This window comes from Bos grunniens, chromosome 22 (genome assembly GCF_055505025.1).
Source record: "Bos grunniens cultivar Pamir isolate PY7600 chromosome 22, Bosgru_T2T1.0, whole genome shotgun sequence".
NCBI lineage: Eukaryota > Metazoa > Chordata > Mammalia > Artiodactyla > Bovidae > Bos > Bos grunniens.
In genome coordinates, this window is record NC_141186.1 from 49,795,637 (window position 1) to 49,809,431 (window position 13,795).

The 13,795-nt window shown below is 48.4% G+C and overlaps 1 protein-coding gene across 19 annotated transcripts in view; it reads right to left on the reverse strand.

The window, feature by feature from the left end:
- DOCK3 (dedicator of cytokinesis 3) overlaps positions 1-13,795 on the reverse strand; it is a 307,148-nt gene that overhangs the window by 28,195 nt on the left and 265,158 nt on the right. For 12 of the 19 annotated variants that reach the window (XM_086367778.1, XM_086367775.1, XM_086367772.1 and 9 more), the window contains 6 exons: positions 11,930-11,956; positions 11,709-11,804; positions 9,791-9,851; positions 9,214-9,307; positions 6,854-7,002; positions 748-834 (listed from right to left, as the gene is read on the reverse strand). In XM_086367778.1, coding sequence (XP_086223904.1) covers positions 748-834; positions 6,854-7,002; positions 9,214-9,307; positions 9,791-9,851; positions 11,709-11,804; positions 11,930-11,956 — 514 coding nt within the window. The remainder of the gene's footprint in view (positions 1-747; positions 835-6,853; positions 7,003-9,213; positions 9,308-9,790; positions 9,852-11,708; positions 11,805-11,929; positions 11,957-13,795) is intronic. The other 7 variants (XM_086367783.1, XM_086367785.1, XM_086367784.1 and 4 more) reach the window with 1 other exon arrangement.

A 13,795-nucleotide genomic window follows, 5' to 3' on the forward strand; every position in this document is an offset into this window, starting at 1 on the left:
TTGGTAAGTTTTTTAGTCTTGGCTAACCTGGCTTCAGATTGAGAAAAACTCACTGAAATTTGACTGAGAAGATGTCCCTAATCCATTCAATCAACCCAGGCTGCCAGGGAGCAGTGACCTTCAAAGACCAGAGCAAAAATTTACTGGTGTAGAACCTCATCTATTATACAGAGCCTGATCAGGATCAGGGAACACACTGACAAGGGTGCAGGAGGCGGATGAACTGACTTCTCTTTGCCAGAGACTTAACCAGCTATTATGATTCAAAACCCAGCACCAGAAACAAGGAAAAATTTGGTGGAGACCTTCAAAGTCCATTTCACTTAATTTTGAATGTTTTGCATCAAAGACAGGAAGAACTTTCTTTACTTGGATGCTTAGGAGTGACCACAAGCCAAGGCAGGGAAACACTAAGATAAGGCATATCTGAATGAAATTATTTCAGGAGAAGCTTCTTCTTGAAGGTGGACTGCCACCTCCTCCTTGAACCACCCCCATCCTATCCAGCATATGCTGTTGCTCCCTTCCTTGAGCACCAGTGGCCCTCGGGGTCTGGATCATGCAGTCATCTGTAAGGTGTGTGTTTTGCATCTTGAGAGCAGGAACCTTGGCTTCTGCTTCTTCTGCACTGTCCACAGCACTCAACCCAGTGCTGAATTGCTCAGTCAGTGCTCCCTTAGAAGCTGATGCCAGAAAAGCATGAGCACTGCCAGTCAGGGCTGAGGCAGGGGGAGGGGCGAAGCTCACCCGAATCCAGCTGAGGCTCTGATAGTCGTAGAGGCTCTCATATTGACAGGCCAGCTCCCTGCACAGTGGGATCCCAAACTCCCAACTCTGCAACAGAAACAGGAACGAGGCTTTAGCACCGGAGACATCCTCAGAATGGTCCAAGCCTTGCCAAACATATCAGAAGGCACAACTAAAGGCCTCCAGCAACTCATATGTCACAAGGAACACATGCTCAAAACCAATTTGTGGAGAACACACAGAATTCTGACACTCTGGCTCAGTGCACAGCTTTCAGGTTTTTACTCAAATGTTTCCACCTCCAAGAGGCCTCTTTATGACTTATCTTGTCAAGGACAAGCACCCACCCTATCTATTCTCTTTTCATTACTCTGAAGCTATCTTCTTTAAAAAAAGCATTTGCTTTTAAAACTTGAAATATGGTTGGTTTACAATACTGTGTTAGTTTCAGGTATACAGTAAAGTGATCCAGTTATATAAATAAGACTATATACATACATATAAACACATACACACACATATATATTTTCCTTTTTAGATCCCACTACAGATTATTATAAGATATTGACTAGTTCTCTGTGCTATTCAGTAGGTCCTTGCTGTTTATCTATTTTATATATAGTCCTGTGTATCTGTTAATCCCAAACTCCTAATTTATCCTTCCTCCACTCTTTCCCCTTCGCTAACAATAAGTTTGTTTTCTATGTGTGTGAGTCTGTTTCTGTTCTATAAATAAGTTCATCTGTATAATTTTTTAATTCCACATGTAAGTGATACCATATAGTATTTGCCTTTCTCTGACTTGTTTCTCTTCGTGTGACAATCTCTAGGTCCATCCATGTTGCTGCAAATGGTGGTACTTCATTCTTGTTAATGGCTTAGTAATAGTCCACTGCATATGCCTATACACACCACACACACACACCTTTATCCATTCATATACTGATGAACACTTTGGTTAGTTCAGTCCAGTAGCTCAGTTATGTCCAACTGTTTGCGAGGAACACTTATGTTGCTCCTATGCCTTGGCTATTATAAACAGCGCTGATGTGAACATTAGGTGCATGTATCTTTTTGATTTAGAGTTATTTTCTTTTCTGGATATATGCCCAGGAGTGGGACTGCTGGATCATGTAACGAAATGTACTCTGTCTTCAGTGTTTTAAAGAACCTCCATATTTTTCTCCCTACTGGCTGCACCAAGAGTGTAGGAGGGTTCCCTTTATCCACACCCTCTCCAGAATTTATTATTTGTAGACTTTTTGATGATGGCCATTTTCACCAGTGTGAGGTGATACCCATTGTTCATTAAGTTATGATGTGCATCTCTTTAATAATTAGTGACGTTAAACATCTTTTCATGTGCCTGTTGGCTATCTGCATGTTTCTTTTGGAGAAATGTCTATTTAGGTCTTCTGCGCATTTTCTGATTGGGCTGTTTGCTTTTTTGATATTGAGCTCTATGAGCTGTTTGTACACTTTGGAAATCAAGCCCTTGCCAGTTGCATAGTTTGAAATACTTTCTGCCAGTCCATAGGTTATCTTTTTGTTTTGTTCATGGCTTCCTTTCCTGTGCAAAAGCTTCCAAGTTTGATTAGGCCCTATCTATTTTTGCTTTTATTTCTTTTGCTCGAGAGACTGATTGAATAAAACATTGCTACAATTTATGTCAGAGAATATTTTGCCTATATTCTCTCCTAGGAGCTTTATGCTGTCACGTCTTACATTTAAATCTTTAAGCCATTTTGAGTGTATTTTTGTGCGGGAGTGTTCTAACTTCATTGGTCCCCATGTGGCTGTCAAGCTTTTCCAACACCAAATTGCCGAAGAGACTGTCTTTTCTTCATTGTATATTCTTGCCTCCTTTGTCAAAGATTAATTGACTGTTGGTATATGGGTTTATTTCTGGGCTAAGAAGTATTTTTTTTATGTTGTGCTAGTCATAATTAGATGAAAAGCTGCATGAGGGCAGGGACTCTGTTTATATCCTTTATCTTCAGAGCCTAGAACCAGGCCAGGCATGAGCAGGTACTCAATCAAGATTTATTTAATGAGTTAATGCAGGAAATAATGACTTTTAAGTTAAGATGATTTAAGCTTAGAAAGAAGTATGGAAGCTAAGAAGGAAGTAGCTACCCAAGGATTTGGCAGTAGGTCCGACAATTTCCTTTATAGAGATAATCTACTCTTTAGAGTAGGCTTCAGATAATCCTTGTCTAATCAGGTCTCAGGCTGTTTCTGTGGTGTGGCTCCTATTATGGTGGCATCTATGGGCATAGGCCCATCTAATGGCAGCTTTCACCAAGGGGCAATACTGTCCATTTCCTCCTCTTTTTAATATAGTGCTTTCTCTCTTAGGGAGATTGGGAATCAAAGGTTTACTTGGTATTTTAGATAGGCTCTTCTCCCCAACTTCTAAATACTAATTAAAATTTTTTATTATAGGAAAACTTTAAACATATGGAAACACAGAAGTATGAACCCCTAGGTACTCATAACCCAGCCTCAACCATGACCAACTCAGAGTCAGTTTTGTATCATTCACATCTCACTTACTCCTCCCTACAGTTTTGGAAGCAGATCTCAGACATCATGTAATTTCACCCATCAGGGTTTCAGTATGAATGTTTAATAAGGACTTTATTAAAAACATAGATTTGAAATACCATCAGGGAGAAGGACAACACTATTTTATTCAGGACTGTGTTTCCTAAAAAGAGCACATTATTTCTATCCTTTGAAGAAATTAATGCAATATGGATTGACCTGCAGGACCAATTAAAAATGTTGAAACAAACCAAAGAGAATTTTAAATAGACCCTGATTCTCTGCTCCAATACAGTTCCTCTGACTCAGGGAGCTAGAAAGCCTCCTGTGCCCCCACATCGTAGCTTTAAAGGGGGCATGTGTCTGTCCGCTCTCTAGCTCCAAGTGCTGCTTGGGCAGGTTTTAGTGAAGGGTCTGCCTGGCAGGCAGTTCCACAGAGCCTGGCTAAGCAGTGTGTGTGCAGACAGCCGGCCAGCCTGCAAGAAGCGCCCCATGGGGAACTGCTCATTAAGGTGCTGACGGCCCCACGTGAGCCTCAGGGCACTCTGCCTGCTGACACAGCAGCTCCTAGGAAAGCTGATGTCCCCTCCTATGAGGACCAGTGCTTATCCGCCTCGCTGGCATCTCTGTCCTCATTTGTAGCCTTGCTGCTCCAAGCCTGCACCGACATTCCACCCAAAGGGTGAGCTTTTAGGGTTGTGCTGGAATACTGGGGGTTCTGAGAGCAACCTCAGAGCACAGAGAGGGAATGCTCGGCAGGTATGATGCATACCATCTACCTCTTTTCTCTTGCCAGAAAGGCAGGAGGCAAAGCAGCCCACAACTCCTAACTGGTGTCTCAAATCCAGTCACTTCCACCCACCTGGGCAGATGTGTTTGTACATCCATGCTGCCCTCACTCACAGGAACGGAAGCTGCACTGACTTGGCTCACTCTGCTCAAACTGGAAAGGCAGGCAAAAGCCAGGACTCCAGACGGGCAGTCTCTGTACTTCTGTTTACACACAGTGTATCAGAAGTAACAGATCTGTCCTTCCTTCCAAGGAGTGTGAGCAATAGCAGCCCTCGGCAGCAGAGCCCAAGCCCACCCCCATAGGGAGGGCTGGTTCATACCTGATGGTCTGTGTGCCAAATATGCAGGGGTTCCCTTCCTATCTGCTCCTTCTTCCCTGGGATGAAGGACTGCCTCCCATCTTCTCATCTTCCCTTCATTCTTTTAACTCCCATCTGGGCACACCCTTTGGAATGTCCCTCTATCCTTGTCTGGCCTGGGAGAGCTGACCTCTGTGACCACAACCCAAATCACCTTGGCCCAGGCTCCTAGGCTGACCACCTTACCACTGGAGGGAATGACCCAGGGCAAAGCTGTGGCCATGAGCTGGACTTCTGGTTCAGTCCTTCTAGATACTCAGGAGAGAAACGTGGGACCAAAGGAGACGGGGTCGTCTGTATGTGGCGGGTAACAGAGACACTAGGAGTGGGAGGAAAGTGGCTGTGAGGTGGGCTGTGCTAGAAGTGCTGAGGTCAAGAACCTCATTGCCTGCCCCTGCTCCCTTGCAGTTTTCTCTCTTCCTGCCCTCCTCTGACTGCCAAGCTCACTTTCCTCCTGGCACTGAGAACCCCTATGGAAGTACTTTTTCTGTATCAGCCAGGGTTTGCTTTTCTGGAGCCTTTAGAAAAAAGGCCCTGAATGCTTTCAACAGAATGGGTTAGCCCTATCCACTGACTCCATCAGGTATGCAGGAACAGAAACAGAAAAGTCACACCTTCTATACAAGCCCAGGAGAAGGCCTCTGAAATACCCTGTGAGGATGAGCTCATGGAAGAGCTCACTGAGTGGTCTGTACTGAGCACAGAAGCGCCTCCCCCAGCAATTCACAGCAAAGGCAGAAGGAGTGCGAGATTTCTGAGAAGGTGGCCTACAGAGCCTCTCAGTCCTTCTCCCCTTCCTGCTCATTCACAATACTCAGGCAGGCTTTGCATTACCCTCCCTTGTCCATGTTGCTGCTGTTGTGGTTTGGTTGCTAAGTGGTGTCTGACTCTTTTGCAATCCCAGGACAGTAGCCCATCAGGCTCCTCTATCCATGGGATTTGCCAGGCAAGAATACTGCAGTCGGTTGCCATTTCCTTCTCCAGGGGATCTTCCTGACCCAGGGACTGAACCCATGTCTCCCGCATTGGCAGGCAGATTCTTTACCACTGAGCCACCTGTGAGACCCTTCCCTTGTTCATACTTCGCGTTAAATCTGCTTTTTTAACACTATTGTAGTGTGGAGTGAAAAGGGGACCATGAATGCTCAAATGATCCACGGGTGCGCTCAGTCATATAAGCACAGCTCTTCTCTGTGCTCTATGCTCATGGAAAGAAGAGACCTAATACACTAACAGCATTCCTGCACACTCACACCTTGCTTACGCCACTGCCTCCAAGCTGGGAGGGCTCACTGGGCACATGAGTAGGTGGCAGCTCCAGGTAGACTGCATGCCAGGAAGAGCTGGCATGGAGCCCTCAGTCCATCTCTGGACCAGCAAGGAGAGGATGCTTTGGGCTGGCTCTGTCGCTCAGTCATGTGTGGCTGGCTGAGAGCAAGGCATGGATCTCCTTTCCGGGCTGGGTGGAATGAGAGCTCCTGAGGTTTTGGACATGTTCCTACTTACCAGTGCATTCCCTAACGTGGGTGGATGTTTTTGACAAACAGAAGTCTCCCATGCTGTGTAAACCTGATGAATGTTTTCTGAGTTATGGGCAAAAGGTATTAATGTTTTAATCTTTTTTATGATGAAATAACTCATTAAAAATTTTTTTCATTCAAGTCTGGTGTTCAGCCACTATAGATCCCTGCATGATCCTAGTTTAGCTTTCTAAGACGTGCTCAAAGCTGAGTAATGAGAGAACAGCTTCAACAAGTTACACAAACCTAGCCTTTCCAGTGTATGGGGCACACCCAACAGCAGGTGGTCAGAGGGCCCCACAAGGAACTCTCCCAGAGATTGGAGCAGGATGGTAGGGAAGTTCCAAGGAAGTCTGAACCAATGCTGACAATGCCTGCTAATTCCAGAGAGTCAAGTTTAACAGGGACAAGCCTGTGAGAGGAACCTGGATGGTGTTATAAGGAAGAGAGACCCAAGACAAGAACACGGACAGGAGGCAGTACGGGCCTCCTTTGGCTGTGGTTAAAATCCATTCATTTTTACGGCTCACATTTTCTATGGTGGATCAGAATGCTACAGTAACCTAAGTTAATCTAATACACACAAGCAGGGGGCCCAGAAGCCCCTGATCTTGGAGCATTAGTATTTACAGACGTGCAAAGCTGGCATGTGGGGTTGTCTTTTACACTCTCAATTTGCGACTGGCTTCCAAGCCACAGAATTAAGCTGTTGTTTTTTTTCCCTGGAGAAAGTCATGCTGCCTCCAAATCCAATGAATGCACATGGGGACCCACCTCCTCACCACCCCTCACAGCACCCTCTACAGCTGTTGCCACCCCTGCAGGGTTAAGGTGCCACGGAGCCCAGTAGGGGCTGAGGCACTCGAAGTCTCGCCTGGGGACACCCACCTTGCCTTTGTTGAAGTAGTGGATGATCTTGCGGCACAGCCCCTCTTTCCGCTGCCACTCCGTCTGGGATGGGTAGTGGAGGAACTCCCGCAGGGGCCGCTCCTCCCACTGCAGCAGCTCGCAGTAGAGGAGCAGAGTGAACGCAGCTTCTGTGGGGACAGGCTCTAGCGAGGTCCCCGGGCAGCCAGGTGCCCGGGGACCCGGTGTGCACAGCCCAGGTCAGGGATGCCGGATACCACACCTGAGAGAGGGGCTGTCCAGCCACCCACCAGCCCTTGACCACAGCACGAAGGGACCCAGTGGATACCGTCCTTCCTCAGCCTGGTCACCTGCTCTGGGCTCTGGATGAGGTGTGGCTCAGGTACCCCAGGGTTGGTGCACAGGCCGCTTTGCTCTGGGGCACACTGCCATGTCAGAGAGAGCTCCTGGGTTCCCTTTTGCTCAAGGGACTAGCGCTTCTTTCCCAACCTGCTCAGAACTGGATCTGAGGGGTGAGCTCTAACAGGCTTTCCTCGGCCATCCCACAGCCAGCCTCCATACTCCAGCTCCACTTTCTGACCTGAGCATGGCCCTGGGAATGACCCTTTCTCCTCATCTCGACCATTTCTAAAGGGACCAGAGAGCAGGAGTGTATGGTGATAATTGTGTGAAGGGCTCCACTCATAGAGGAAACTACAGCTGATGCTGGGCCCAGGGCCAAGGACTGGTGACGTCTCCCGTACACGTGGAGCTGCTAGGGACGGTTTCTAAAACAGCCGTCGCTCAATACCATGGCTTCCTAACCCCCAGGAGTGAGTCACACTGAATTACAGCTGCTGCTCTGGGTCCTCATCACACAGCCTGCTCCATCCTGTTCTTTCACTCCTTTTTGGCGGGCATCTCCTACCGGCAACTTAATTAGCTTGAGCTTCTGCCTGGCCTTCAAGGCCCCATTCAAATCTGATCCCCATGACTGTGGAGAATCTCTTTTCTAATTATCTTGTGACCCACTTCCAGTTTTAGCCAGGCTTGCTTGCCCACAGCCTTCCCAGGCCCTGCTCACCTCTGCCTCTCCACCTATGCTCTGGCGACCAGCCTTCCTGCCCAGGGATGCATGTGACTCCTCAGTGGAGCTGCGAAGCCCTTTCTGACTGTGGGGACAAGTCTGTGAGGCCTGCGAGGCCTCTCTGTGGAACTTAGAAAATCATGTGAAATCTTTTTCTTCCCTGTCAATATTCTTTTTAGATGTTATTCCTGGAGGCTACCAGAGGCAAGGCTTAGCACCTTCTCTCTGTCCGAATTCCCGACCTAGCCTCGCAGTCTCATCCCAGGGCTCTAGGAGTTTAGTAAATGCCTCTACTGACACATGGAACTTTTCAGTCTATCACTTCACTGCCCCCTCAAAGGGTTGCTGGGATCGTGGGTGGAAGTGGATGCAGAAGATGGCAGATTCAGCCCAGTCATTTCAGAGTTAATTCTTGCCAAGCTGTGTCAGAAAAGGTGGAATCTCCATGAAACACTCTCTAACATCTAACAGAAAATAGGGAAGGAAGTTTCTGCATTTTTACAAATTTATCTCATTCTAGTAACACCGTGGACAAGAACAGCCTGAATTTCCTGGCCTGTCACACCACCTGTGGCTCAAGGGCTAAGATGCAGTGGCTGGTTACCATGGTGAAGAAGTGGTTAATTTGGGGGGAACTGTGGCACAAGGTAATCACCCAGGGCACAGGTGGGTACACTTGTCTTCCTGACCCAGAGCGGCACTCAGTAAATAGAGTAACAGCTATGTTTTTTAATTTTTCTTTTAGAAAAGGCCTTAGTAATGGACAAAACTGTGATACAGTGAAAGGGCCCCTGTCCGGCCTGTCAGAAAGTCAGGTGCACACTGTCCATCCTCTCCACTGGGAGCTCAGTGTGGGGCTGCAGGGTGGCTGCAGGGGAAGAGCCCAGACCACAAGGCAGGTCTGCCAGCACGTTCTGGAGGCCCCAGAGTCAGGCGAAGAGCCTGGGCTGTGGCCTCACTCAGCCCAGCTGTGAGGTCCTCGGAAAGGCTCTGCTCGCGAGGAGCAACAAAGAGCTCAGGAGGCTCTGAACCTGGCTCCCGGGATCTGGAGGTCACCCTCAAATGGGCGGGGGCGGAATGGGAGGCAAAGGGAGTGGAAGAACCTTGGCAGCCAGGCACAAGGGCAAGTTCCCCCTGCTTTCTCTCCACCACACATTACAAAGGAGTTGAGGGCAAGGGGTGAAGGGATGGGCATCATGGGCGCTGACACTCCGCTGACATCTGGCGGGCCCCAGCTCAGAGCTTTCCCCTGTCAGCTGCGCGTGTCTGTCCAGTCCTTTCCCGGGAGGAGGCCTGGCTCTCCCTTCCTGCTTACCTGTGTAGTTTTCCGCCTGCAAATGCATGTCACAGAGCTTATGGATATAGCGGATATACATCTCCTCTTTATTAATCTCCGATTTGTAGAAGTTCTGTAAGAGAGGAGGAAGTACACATAAAGGCGAGAGGGGATGCCCCCTCTGGAGGCTGTATCTGAGCTCCAGGCAGCTGGCCAAAACCCTGGGAGTGCTGGACAGGAAGGAGGAGACAGGCCGTGTGGGCGGCCAGCGCCAGAAAGAGAAGGGACCAGTCATAAAGCACCCCTGCTGGGAGCAAAACCTCTGGCAGGTCTGCAGGGGTCCTGAGTGGTGAGAAAGAGGAAGAGTAACAGTGGTGGAAACGGGATGTCAGGGTTTGTGGGACGTTGCTAAGAGGCCAGGCTACAGCTCTGTCCACGGAGAGGCTCCTTGTATTCCTTTCCCGAGTGGGAATGTGAGTTTCCAGGGACAGGGCTAATGTCCTGATGCAAACCCTTAGGCTTGTAGCCACGTATTGCAGAAAGGACAAGGCGATCACATGGCGGGACAGAAGCCACTCCATGAAGCAGGGAGGAGGATGAGCCCAGGTTCTCTCACCATCAGATTAACAGTGCAGCCAATCTTCTTATTCTCTGTCTCCTCTCCTTTCATGCAATCCCTGGAGGGGAGAGCGAAGATGAATGCACCAAGTGGTACCTCTGGGACAACTCAGAGACCTGCAGTGTCCCCGAGGCTTCAGTGTGTCCAAACCCCAGAGGAAGATGGTCCCCAACAGAAACTTGTCCACAGATGGGGCCGTATTGTGTGTTCCCTCCAGGCTCTGGACCCATTCCTAGGGCTCAAATATCTCTGTTCAGCTGGACCCTTGTTCTGGTGGCAGAGTACAGAGCCCAGAGGCTATATCAGGGCATTCAGTAGCACCTACCCATGTCTTCAGTGCGTAAGTATGTCAGTAAAGTAGAAGGTTAAACCCTCAAGTTCCCTGAAGGGGAGCCACAGAGCCATCCTTAAAGGGCAGTTTTCATTTTGTAGGACAGTTTTTAGGAGAAGCCAATACACTCTACTCCAGGGACCTGCCTTCAGAACCCAGCAGCCCAGCAACCATGGCATAGCCGCCACATAAATCATCTCACTGACTTTTCTCCCTGTGGTGTCCTTCTTGTGCACTAGTACTTGGAATCCCCTCCAACTGGAAGGATTTAGGGGTAGCTTCAGCCAGGGCTGAGCTGTATTTTTTGCTGAACAGGCTTGGGTACAGGAGGGGTCACGGCTGGCCTGCCAGACACAGAACACAGGAACACTGAGAATGGATCCTTGCCAAAGGAGAGTGGGAACTGATCAAATCCATGCTCCTCTAGCAAGGAGGGGTGGCCTAGCACAAGGAGATGAAAGAATGAGGACCAGACTGTGAATCCAGTAAGAAGCCTCCTGAGTCCCAGGTGCACCCTCCTGATATCTGCATGAGACACAGCACAGAGAAGACAACCACTGCTTGGGGCTGGTTTCTCTATCATCCCTCCTCATTCCTTATCACCTTCCCCTGTAACCTCCCCAAAGGCCCTCTTGACTCAGCTGAACTCTACTGAGAGAACAACTAAGGCCCCAGTGGCAGTGGCAGTATTCCTTTTAGGCTAAGTCAAAAGCCATGATATGACTGACAAGGCAGGCTTTCAGGAAAAAACGGATTACATGTGAACTCCCAGACTCCACATATCATAAAGATCTCTGAGCTCACACGCTGCCTCCTCTCATCTACACCTGGCCAGGGTCAAGGGACAGAAATAAACAGATTTTACACAAAGAATGGAGGCATGGGAAAATTACCCCTTGCCCTGGAAAAGAGAAGTGAAAGTCCTCCTGGGTCACAATTCTGTTGTTGTGTACTTGCTAAGTCGTGTCTGACTCTTTGCCACCTCATGGACTGCAGTCTGCCAGGCTCCTCTGTCCATGGGATTTTCCAGGCAAGAATATTAGACTGGGTTACCATTTCCTTCTCCAGGGGATCTTCCCAACTCAGGGGTCCAATCCATGTCTTCTGCATTGCAGGGAGATTCTTTACTGCTGAGTCACCAGGGAAGTCCAAACAAGTGCAACAGTTCTGTATTGGGTGATATTTCTCTGCCCACCTGCCAGATGGCTCTGAGAAAGGTCTGTACTAAGGTCCCCTCTCACTCTGGAGACAGCCCTTCTCCTCCTCTCTGCTGTGCCCACCTCTCTGAGCCTTGACTTTTCTGGATGAAAAAGTCAGATGGCTACATGTCCCTATGACACCTCCAGCGTACATGTGCCCATGTATCACGGGTAAGCCCAGGAAACCCTGGCCTACCCCTGAGAGAAGGCTTTCACCCCTGCCTCCTTGGCAGTCAGGAGATTCCTAATGACTGGTGATAGCACACAACACCAGAACAGCCCTGCCTCTTGTGGTCACGTGGTCTCAATTTTAAGGTCAGGGGATCCTCCTGCTGGGGAGAGCATGTGACCAGAGAAGAGGTCAGGTAGGTTCCTGAGAAGATACCTGTAGTCAAGAAGGCGTTCCATGAGGCGGGTGACTGAGGTTACAAAGGAAATGCCGGTCTCACGCCATGTTTCCTGTTCAACCTTCTCCAGCAGGCTATTGATAGAAGCAAACAGAACGCACAATTCATGAGCCTCCCAGGGGCACCAGAGTGAGGTCCCAGAGCCCAGGGGGCCTGTGATGGATCTGGAGATGGCAGACTTACCACATGGCAGTCTTACCTGGGGTAGGGCCCAAACAGCTGGGTTCTACTCCATGCAGCAGAAAGCAAAGATAAAGCAATTACTGAATGGACAGCAACAAATGAACATGTCTTCCATTGTCCTGTGTGAGCTCTTAAGGATGCCCCTGAGCTGAGGGATAAGCTTCAGAGCCCCAGCCCCAGTAGGGGTACACCCTGTGAGAGCTGTTCTGAGGAAGCAGCTGAGGACCAGTCCACTGAGGGAGAGACCTGGCTTTGCCAACCGGCTGGCCGCCTCTATCACTGCTCAGAACCATCCCCAGCAAACACGCTGACCAGCCTTTTCATGTAGACCAAGGGTAAGACTGCAATCAGTCTTGAGGGCCCAGCATGAAGGACAGAGAGTGAGTCCAAGAGTTATACCTGGTCATCTCCACTGTCACAGGAGACTTCCACAGAAAATGGCCAGAGCCAAGAGCTACATGCCTGGGTCCTTTTCTCACTTGTCAGCCCGTGCTCCTATTATCTCCAGGTAGGCTCTGATTTCTCCAAAGAACCTGGCTTCTGAGATCCTCTACCTTCCCACTGATGATCCCAGGTGCAGGTCTTGCTGCTGACTCCTTTGTACACTGGCCCCAGCTCCCTGAGGTCATGAGAGTCCCCTAGAGTACAGCGCTCAGCCAGGGACCGGCAGTGGGGACTCACACCCATAGCCTGACTGTTGTTAATGCTATAGTGATGCCAACTGTCTTCCCTGCACAGAGCGTCTAACCTGAGATGGGGCCTCTGAGACAGTGAGGGTTTCCCAGGTGACCCATCTTCCTAGAGCAAGATGGCAGGATCACTGGTTCTCACCTCTGAGCTGTGTGGGAAAAGCTACTGTGTACACATTTCCCAAACTATGTTCTACAGAGCTCTGCTGTCCTGGGGGACAAGAGGTGTTCTGTGAGCAAACAAGCATGAAAGTGGTAGATCACTACACCCTCCTCTGAAGAGATTTTTCACACCTTTCTGCATTTTGAAGGCTTTGAGAAGTTCTATAATACAGAGCTTTGTTTAATTTTCTTTCACTGAATCTTTTCTAAACTGATTAGCCCATGATCTACATCCCCCAGTGTACCTACACAAACATCTTCTTCTAAACACAAATTGGGAAATGCTGCTCCACGATTATCAGTGGCTTTTAGTTCTCAGACATGACTCAGAAGAGTTTATGAAACGCTTCTTTGCCAGGTAATTACTAACTCCAAGTTATTTTTGTGCTTTTTCCTTTGTAGTAAAATCATCAGTGAGTGGCTTAGGAAGAGACTTCGCTTCCTTATTTCCATAATTAGAAACATCTCTGGCCAAAAGAGAAACCCTAAGGATGGATTCGTTTTCACAAATTAAAATTACTTAAGTTTCAAATGAATTCACATTTTATTCCATGACTCATCAAGGAACAAACTACATACACAGGGTACAGGAGAAAGATTTCCCCCTCTTGAAATTGGAATGTCTGGGTGGTATCCCCAGACATGCTTCTTAGTGGCCACGCAACTGAGGGCAATGCCACCAGCTCTCCAAGCTCAGCTGCATTATTTTTACTCATCAGGATACTCTCTGCCGTGCCCACCTCACAGATGTATTGTTAGGATTAAATCAGAAATGTCAACATATTTTGTCCACTGTAAAATTCTAAGCAAATGTACAGTATCATTAACAGAAAATATGTTATGAGCTCATCTTCAGAATGCTACAGCTAGAAAATCTCACAGCTAGAAACAATGAATGAGATGGGAGGGGGCTCTAAAACTGTAAATGTCTTCACATTTTGCTTTTCGGGAAGATAAAAAACCCAATTTACTGCCTATGTGGGAGGACCACGGCTCTCCTATGTCCCTCCTTTAGACTGAGCCCTATAGCT